The following is a 9896-nucleotide window of genomic DNA, read 5'->3' as shown; positions in this document are numbered from 1 at the left end:
TTTTGACATAGTCAATAAAGCAGAAGTCAATGTTTTTCTGGAACTCTCTTGCTTTTTCCATGATCCAGCAGATGTTGGCAATTTGATCTCTGGTTCCTCGGCCTTTTCTAAAACCAGCTTGAACATGAGGAAGTTCACGGTTCACATACTGCTGAAGCCTGACTTGGAGGATTTTGAGCATTACTTTACTAGCGTGTGAGATGAGTGCAATTGTGCGGTAGTTTGAGCATTCTTTGGCATTGCCTTTCTTTGGGATTAGAATGAAAACTGACCTTTTCCAGTCCTGTGCCCACTGCTGAGTTTTCCAAATTTGCTGGCATATTGAGTGCAGCACTTTCACAGCATCATCTTTCAGGATTTGGAATCATTCAACTGGAATTCTATCACCTCCACTAGCTTTGTTCATAGTGATGCTTTCTAAGACCCACTTGACTTCACATTCCAGGATGTCTGGCCCCAGGTCAGTGATCACACCATCGTGATTATCTGGGTCATGAAGATGTTTTTTGTACAGTTCTTCTGTGTATTCTTGCCAGATCTCTTCTTAATATCTTCTGCTTCTGTTAGGTTCATACTATTTCTGTCCTTTATCGAGCCCATCTTTGCATGAAATGTTCCTTTGGTATCTCTGATTTTCTTGAAGAGATCTCTAGTCTTTCCCATTCTGTTGTTTTCCTCTATTTCTTTGCATTGATCACTGAGGAAGGCTTTCTTATCTCTTCTTGCTATTCTTTGGAACTCTGCATTCAAATGTTTATATCTTTCCTTTTCTCCTTTGCTTTTCACTTCTCTTCTTTTCACAGCTATTTGTAAGGCCTCCCCAGACAGCCATTTTGCTTTTTTGCATTTCTTTTCCATGGGGATGGTCTTAATCCCTGTCTCCTGTTCAATGTCACAAACCTCATTCCATAGTTCATCAGGCACTCTGTCTATCAGATCTAGGCCCTTAAATCTATTTCTCACTTCCACTGTATAATCATAAGGGATTTGATTTAGGTCATACCTGAATGAACAATGGTAAGTGGCAAAAATGAGGGAGAGAAATCCTAAACCTGTACTGGAGAAAGCTAAGAAGCAACCCCCAAAAGGCTCCAGGAACTCAGCGACACTGTGAACTTCAGATGCAACAATGGAAGTCATAAGGGAAAGCTGGTTGAAAGGCTATTTGAGAACCTGTTATAGCTTCTCATCTTTCTCCACTTCTTCCAAAGTAGCATGTTTATTCCCTGGAGAAGGTCAAAACAGCAGGCTCGGGACTGGGCTGCCAGGCAGAGCTGAAGATGGGGTTCTCCATCAGTGAGCTTTTGCTGTGGAGTAGCTACCCCAAGAGTAAGAGGCTTAAAAGAGCAAATAGTTATTAATTCTCATGATTCCATGGACAGACTGAAAAGTCTCTAGTATGACCTCACTCACTTGCCTCTTACCCTCCAGGGGAGTTAGCTGAGGCCTGTTCACAAGGCAACAAGAAAGGTTTCAGGAGCAAAAAGGCCAATCCCCCAAAGCAAAAGCACTTTTCAACCCACTGATGACACATTCCATTGGCAAAACAAGTAATATGATCAAGCCCAGAGTCAAAAACACACTGCAAAACATAGCAGGTACTTATTTTCCATCTAGCACAAGAACAACACTGAAAATGGGAGAAATCAGAAACAGGTTTATGTCTTGAATAATGACAGATGTCTTCTCACCCTCCTCTCCTATTTGGTTCCCAGGACATGGCAGCTATGCATACCCCTTCTAAAAGGGCACTGGGCAGTCTGCACTAGGAAACCTGACCAGTCAAAGGAAAGAAAAATGATCTGACTCCAGAAGTTCCCCCCAAGATAAGGGCTTGGCAGACAAGCTGAGAGCAAGGGCTAGCCTCACCCTGAGGGCTGCTTTCCAATCAGCTTCTTAGTCTGCTAGTGTTCAAAACAAGCAGCCAGCTGAAGAACACCAGAATTAAGAAGTGCCAGAATTAAAAAAAGAAAAGACCAAGCACTCTAACAATATTTGTCTGTGTTGGTTGTGATTTGACCATATCAGTCAAAACTCAGAATTACATGCTAAAAAAGAGTAATTTTTTTTTTTTGACTGTACCACATGGCATGCGAGATCTGAGTTCCCCAACCAGGGATCAAACTCATGCTTCCTGAAGTAATAAGTGTGGATTCTTAATCTTAACCACTGGACAATCAGGGAAGTACCAGAAAAAGAGTAAATTGTACTGTCTGTAAATTATACTTCCAACAAACTGTAAACAACAACAACAACAAAATTCTGAGGAAAGATAAGAGGGAGAAGAGATCTTAGAACAAAAACAAAAGCATTAATATCTTCAGGGAGCTTAGAGAAGAAACTGGAAAAATTGAACCCATAAAACAAACAAACAAAAACTACTCAGAGAACAACAAAAAGAGTTCTTACATGAAATTAAACATATGAAACTAAAGAAAGCTCAATAGAAAAGTTAGAAAAAGCTCAATAAAAGGTTAGACAAAAGGACAAAACAGGCCATGAGCACCAAGGACTTAACAAGGGTCCCAAAAGAAAGATCAGAGAAAACAGAAAAGAAAATCAAAGGAATAATAGGGAAAAAGAAAAATCCCCCAAATTGAAGATGGTCAATTTGTAGAATGACATGTCCCAGCAAGTGCCCAGCACAGTGGACAAAAATAAACCCACACCAAAGTGAAATTTCAAAACAGTGGAGGTAAAGATAATATAAGGGTGTTAAGAGTTCAGAGAGAATGAAAAATAGACTTCATACAAAGGATCAAGAATCAATGGCACCAAGCTCCTCAATAGCAAATTGAAAGCCAGCAGACAGAACCAAGAACTAAGAAATGATTTAGCATAGATTTCTGTACCCAAATACCTGAGTCCCAGAGAGGCTAGAATAAAGACATTTTCAGACATCCAAAGTGCCGACAAGTTTGCGCCCCGTGCACTTGGGTAGCTATCTGAAGCAGCAGTCCCCAACACTTTTGGCACCAGGATGGGGGCACCAGGATGGGTTTCATGGAAGATGATTTTCCCACAGGGGTGGAGAGGTGGTTTGGGGATGATTCAAGCTCATTACATTTACTGCGCATTTTGATTACAATGTGGGTAAACCTCAGTGGCTCAGAGGTTAAAGCGTCTGCCCGCAATGCAGTTTGATCCCTGGGTCGGGAAGATCCCCTGGAGAAGGAAATGGCAACCCACTCCAGTATTCTTGCCTGGAGAATCCCATGGACGGAGAAGCCTGGTGAGCTACAGTCCACGGGGTCTCAAAGAGTCAGACACGAATGAGCAACTTAACTTTCACTTTCTAACTTTTGATTACAACGTGATATATAATGAAATAATTATACAACCCACCATTATGCCGCCACTGATCTGACAGGAGGCAGAGCTCAGGTGTAATGAAAGCAATGAGGAGTGGCTATAGAAATGAAGCTTCCCCAGTTTCTAACTGGCCACAGACAGGAACCAGTCCATGGCCCAGGTGTTGGGGACCCCTGATATGAAATACGTGTTTCACTAAAGTTGAAGGAAACAAACTAAAGGATATGGGGGAGTAGTGAGGAGGAACAAGACCAAGGGACTGGATGATCCAAAATGAGACAGAACAGGTAAGTTCCTGAGCAGGAAGGGAGACACCTCCAAAGCCACAGCAAGGTACAGCTGCTAGCAACCAGAGACCCAGGCAAGAAGACAAAAGTCAAAGAGTAGAACACCTACTGGCCAGACAGGTGAGACTTTCCATGTAGCTAAGAGTTCGAGGCTGAATTAGTAAGGAGTATGTAGATAACCTGGCAAATGAAAAAAAAAAAAAAAACCAAAGGCAATTTACTTAACTTTCAGAAAAACAAAACAACGGGCAGGTAAGGAAGCGTAACCACAGCACACTGTACAGCTCAGCTGCAGTTTGGACATCAGCTTTCTGTAAGCACTCAGTAAGCCTCACCAGAATATGACTGTCCTGAAGACTGGGAGAAGGGTGTGTGAACTGTGGAAACAAGGAGGGAAGAGAGAAGCAAATGCTCATCTTCCTTTCACCCATTCAGTGTAGAATTATTACCTAAAGTTGAAAAAAAAAATGTAAATAGCAAGAAAAGTATGTAGTTTCCAGATTCTGGAGCAAACATCCAATGAACTAAAATAGTTTTAAAAGTTTGTCCACCTATGGGACTTCCCTGGCAGTCCAGTGGCTACGACTACGAGCTCCCAATGCAGGGAGTGTGGATTCGATCCATGGTCATAGAACTAGATCCTGCATGCCACAAAGATCCTGCATGCCGTAATGAAGATCAAGGATCCTGAATGCCCCAACTAAAACCCAGAACAGCCAAGTAAATAACTATTAAGAAAAAAAAAGTTTGTCTGCCTAAAGAGCCAGAAACAGTGGTGGTTGCGGGGGGTTGGGGGGGGGGGGCGGGGGGACAGTGCTGATGGGAAGAGAATTAAAGGAGTGTTTTGCTTTTTAATAAAAAAGAAAACTGGAATTATTTGACTCTTCAATCTACATGTATGTGTAACTGTGGGCTTCCCCGGTAGTTCAGATGGTACAGAAACTGCCTGCAGTGCAGGAGACCCAGGTTCAATCCCTGGGTCGGGAAGATCCCCTGGAGAAGGAAATGGCAACCCACTCCAGTATTCTTGCCTGGAGAATCCCATGGACAGAGGAGCCTGGCAGGCTACAGTCCATGAGGTCACAAAGAGTCGGACACAACTGAGCAACTAATGTCATATACAACTTTAAAAATGAACACCAATATCAAATAACTTACTAAATAAGAAAAATGCTAGATGATCAATTCTTTTGGAAAAATGACACACTTAGGATTTTTCAAAAGACCAAGGCAACCCATCACAACCCTTCTGACTTAGAGTATCTCCTTAGGACAGCCAGATTTCAAAAGCAAGAAAGGCCAGGTAAAACCACTTCCTTCCCAACCCAACGTAAGAATTATGGTACTGTCTTCAGTCCCGTGGGTGCCCACCCAGCTGGTCAGAGTCTCCAAGAGATATAACTTCAAGGAAGCTCTGGCAGGACACACTATCCTAACTTCCTATCATGTCTCCTCCTCCATTCCCCACTGACAGGTAGGGGCACACACCTGATTTAGAAGGAAACTTTCCTTGTTTAGTCACTCAGTCATGTCCAACTCTGCAACTCCGTGGACTGTAACCCACCAGGCTCCTTTGTCCATGGGACTCTCCAGGCAAGAATACCAGAGCTAGTAGCCATTCCTTTCTCCAGGGGATCTTCCTGACCCACGGATCAAACCGAGTCTCCCCCATTGGCAAATGGATTCTTTACCACTAAGCCACAAGGGAAGCCCAAAAGGATACCGTCCTCTCCCTTCAGCTCTGTCCCTTCACCAGAGCTACCTGCAGTGCTGAGCCTCCAGGACTGAGGGTTTCTTTAACCAAGTCCACAATATCACAGGAGCACCAATCGCCAGCAAGGCTAACCCCAGCTCACAGTACCTCCTCAATGAATTCAATGAGAGATGATAGGCACAACCTCCCCACAACGACCCCCTCCGTTCCTGAAGTCTACTCTTCCCGTATCTTTCCCTACATTTAATTGGCTCTGTTGCTTTCCTTCACCAGCCCCTACTATTTTATGGTCAAAGAGCATTAGATATGGACTCAAAATACTATCCCTGTATTACTAACACATCAGTTAATGCCCTGTAGCCTGTTTTTTCATCCATAAATGGAAAAATACTTCTTGAGGATGGAGACCATGTGCTTATCTCTACATACTCCACAATATACTAAAGATATGCTAAAATATTCAGAGTAAATAAAGGAACACCTCTAAAACCATGCTTCTGAGGAGCAATCTCCCATCAATTGACTAGCCTCCTGCTCCTGGCTCTCTCACCCAGAACCACCCTGGTGCACAACCCAGAACCACACCCCCTCGTCCTCAGCAACCTGAAGATTCAGTGCCAACTGCCAAGATGGAGAAGGGAAAGCAGGACATACCTGGAAGGAGGTGGGAATACAGACGAGCTTCAGATTCTCTTGTTCCACTCTTTCAGCTGTGAAGACAAAAGCCATGCTGGTGGTTTTTCACTCTCCTCACTTTATCTTCCTTGTCATACACATACTTGCTCAAAGCCAACAGAAAAGGTCTAATCCCCACCACTGACAGGTCCCTTTCATTCCATGTCCCCACCCTTGGTGAAAAGTTGTTAAACAGACTGCACATGTCACCAGACAAGGACAAAAATGCCTAAAGAGGTTAAGAACCAATCACAGAAAGAGAAACATCAGTGTTTGCTAGTATGTGTTTGGGATTATTCAAAGAACTTTGTACATATGAACTCTTTTAATCCAGGAACCCAAAGGTAACTTACAATTATTATTCCCACTTTACAGATGAGGAAACAGGTGCAGAGAGACAAAAATAACTGGTAAGCAACTAGCAAACAACAGAACTAAGATCTGATCCCAGGCAGTCTAGCGCCACAGTCTTAACTACATCCCTATATTGCCTTTGACAGACAAAAGCTAGAACGTGACTTCTGCATTTAATAAAAAATATAATCATTTATAGACCCCAGAGGACAGTTAAAAGAGGGTTTATTTATTCACTTAAAATTTGCACCTTTCCAGAAAGTTTGATTTAAACAAAAACAAAAGTCTTAGGAATTCCCTGGTGGTCCAGTGGTTAAGACTTGGCGCTTTCACTGATGGGGCCCAGGGTTCAGTCCCTATTTGGGGAACTAAGATCCTACAAGCCATGTGGTATGGCCAAAAACCAAAAAACCTCAAGGGATGCAGACAAAGAACGCCTCCTCTCATTTCAGTAAACAAAGGATGTCATCAAGTCATGAGTCACTGCACCCACCCTAGGCAGTACACTCTGAGAGGATTCAAGATGGAGAAAAACAGGACACTGGCCCCAGGTTAAGCTGTACATCAAAGGAGTAATTTCATTAAGCCCAGACTCTTGCATCTTCCCATACCCAGAAAAGCACTAAATTTATTAACTTGTGATCTGGTTTTTCCTTAATTAGCAGTAATCTTTTGATGTTCGACTACTGGAGTTTTGTGTGGTTATTTTTTTTGCAAAAACTCCTACATGTCCTGGCTTCTCAACGGTCCCTCAGAGCTATCTGAAAAGCTGTATCTGAGACTTAAGTCTTCAGTAATGCCCCAAATAAAACATAATTCTTGGGGAATTCCCTGGCAGTCCATCCAGAGGTTAGTACTCTGCAATATCATTGCAGGGAAAAGGGTTCAGTCCTCTTCAGGGAACAAGGGTTCAGTCCTCTTCAGGGAACTAAGATCCTGCAAGTCATGTGATGCAACCAAAAAAAAATCATAATGCTCAATTTTTAGGTTGAGCTTTTTTTTTTTTTCCCCAGTCAACAGGGGAAAACTGCCTTATTAAAAAATATCAAATCTCTTCAGTCACTGAATGTGCACCTAGGGAGGTTTAGATGGCACTACAACGAAATCTACAGTAATCCCTGTGCCCTAAAAGCCCTCCACACGCACACAGTGCTGAGGCACAAGGGTGTACCACACTGAGGCCCTGTTAGGCTAATGAGAAGGCTTCCAGAAGCCAGCATGCCTGCACCACAATCATTCCTTCAAGACAGAGCATTCCTGGGCTTTGTCCCCTGAGCGCAGCCCCTTGGCACTGGGCAGAGGAGAGCAGCATTCAGGAAAGCCTCTCCTCTGGGCTCTGTTCTCACAAACAAAAGCAGGGCCGTCAAACCTGTTGAGCAGCCACCAGGGTTGACAGTTCCTGAGCCTTTCCTGAGCCCAGAGACACCCAAATCTAAATGAAGTCAGCACCAACTGATAGGTCACACCATTGCCAGGGTCACAAATAGGACAAGCCTGGGCTGGCCTCGATTTGTGTGCCTGAGGGACCTCCAGCTTGAAAGGGCTTGCCTGCCTTAGGATCCATGAGGCCAAATGCACGCGCACACACACACACACACCACCACACCAATGATGATGATTAAGGTTCCATGGAAAACACACACACAGAGACACAGAAACACAGAGACACACACCTCACCTTAAGTCAGCTCCTCAGCTCCTCACCTGCAGCACAGCAGAGCAAAGAAAGCCAGGGTAACCCCCAGAGTTGGGTGACGGGGCCCAAGAATAGCACTTAGAGGAGGACAGAAATACTCACCCGACTGCAGGCTCCACATGGCTGGCACCAAGTTGGGCAGATGCCCAACCAGTGCCCGCTGCCTACTTCTCCTCTATATCCCCTCCTCCACTGTCCTGCACAAAACATCGAGTTGGCCCCAAGACCATACCTATTCGCTGCACAGCGTGGACAATTGTAGAACCACTCCCAATTCCCAGCACTTGGTTATTCTGCAAAGATAAAAAAAGAAGAGGGAAACTTTATTAATACTGTATTTTACTCCCTCACTAGCACCCTTTCTAGAGCTATAAAATTATAAGGAATAGCAATTCACTGACATGGGCACAAAGCAGGTACTGTGGCCACAGAAACATAATCACTGAACCTCAAAGCTGGACTTTGTTCCGGTGCCCAGTGGCAACTTATCAGCAGAACCCTCCTCCTTCCATCCTTGACAATGCTACTACCATTTCCTCCTCTTCAAAGATAAACTGAGGCAGGTTAAAACTTTTAAGATTTTATTTCAGCAAACATCAACTAGAATTTGGCAGGATTCAACCTAGCAAACAGAAAGGATCTCTAAGAAGCTGTATAAAATTAAAGACTTTTATAGCAGGAAGGGAGTAGGAAAAATAAAGAAGCTACTTTTGGCTAAAAGGGAGTTGGTTACTGTAAGGTGAATTCCTGTAGGGGATGGCAGGGGTCTCCCAGGCAGATGGCCTCACTAGTGCTGATCAGGTGATCCTTGATTGGCTGGGCTAAGATTCCATTTCTGGGGGAGCCAAAAGCGTAATTAAGTATCAGTTTGGTGACCTGTGGCTTGGCATAAGCAACTCCCTTTGGGGCCTGTTGTCTTATTTTTAACACTCCTCATATTCTACCACACAGAAATGGCCTGCAGATGAACACTGGAGGATTTTTGGCCAACTCCAAAGAGAAAGACCCTAGGGAAAAACAGCCTAGCTGTACATTAATAGCAGAAAACAGAGGTTTCTGACTTCAGTGACTTTTCATCTATCTTCCCACATTGTAGATGTCAAGTTTTAACATCCACAAGGCAGGGGGCTGACCACAGTCTCCTTCAAGTTGGTGGCATCACAGCAAACCTCAGAGACACATCAAGTCTACCATCCAGAGCTCCAACCAAAGCCAACAGAAGAGAGGAGAGTCTGAAGCAACCTTGAATATCAAATCACATCAAGGGATCCTCATTTTGCACAAGTCTGCTTCAGAGAATATGGGGAGAGGGGGACAGCTGAACTGGGAACATGAGAAACAGTCTTCATCTGGTGGCCATATAGGAAAGCATTCCATGAGTACAAAGGAGGAGAACCAGGCATCACACTACTGAGCCTGCCATTGTAAGAAAGGGGGAAGGGACCTGAGAGCAGAGCAGGGGCCCAGCCGAGGTCAGTTAGACCACAGACAGCAAAATAAGGCCAGGGTACTAACAGGAACTAATGTGGAGCTTGGTTCCTAAGCAACTTCCTCCGAGTAAGCTCTTCCCTGTTTAGGGCAGAACAGCTACAGGCCAAAGCAGCAGCTATCAGCTACTCAGCCCCTACAAAGATTTACAATGTTGATAAAGGTTGAATCTCACAACAATCCCTTGTGACCTCAAAGCCCCTCAGAGGTAATTCAACACCCCAAGGGAAAATAGATGGGGAAAGAGTGGAAACAGTGGCAGACTTTATTTTTGGGGGCTCCAAAATCACTGCAGATGGTGACCGCAGCCATGAAATTAAAAGACACTTGCTCCCTGTAAGAAAAGCGATGACCAACCTAGACAGCATAT

The 9896-nt window shown here is 44.1% G+C and overlaps 1 protein-coding gene across 2 annotated transcripts in view; it reads right to left on the bottom strand.

Annotated features, from left to right (window-relative positions):
• RPIA (ribose 5-phosphate isomerase A) overlaps positions 1 to 9896 on the bottom strand; it is a 35014-nt gene that overhangs the window by 18259 nt on the left and 6859 nt on the right. For both annotated transcript variants that reach the window (XM_010834091.1, XM_010834090.1), the window contains exons 2-3: positions 8271 to 8331; positions 5968 to 6023 (exon numbers count right to left, since the gene is read on the bottom strand). In XM_010834091.1, the coding sequence (XP_010832393.1) occupies positions 5968 to 6023; positions 8271 to 8331 (117 nt within the window). The remainder of the gene's footprint in view (positions 1 to 5967; positions 6024 to 8270; positions 8332 to 9896) is intronic.

This window comes from Bison bison, unplaced genomic scaffold (assembly GCF_000754665.1).
Source record: "Bison bison bison isolate TAMUID 2011002044 unplaced genomic scaffold, Bison_UMD1.0 scf7180017864020, whole genome shotgun sequence".
In the NCBI taxonomy this organism is placed as follows: domain Eukaryota; kingdom Metazoa; phylum Chordata; class Mammalia; order Artiodactyla; family Bovidae; genus Bison; species Bison bison.
Note: the sequence above shows the minus strand (reverse complement) of the source record. Positions and strands in the feature narration are given on the sequence as shown.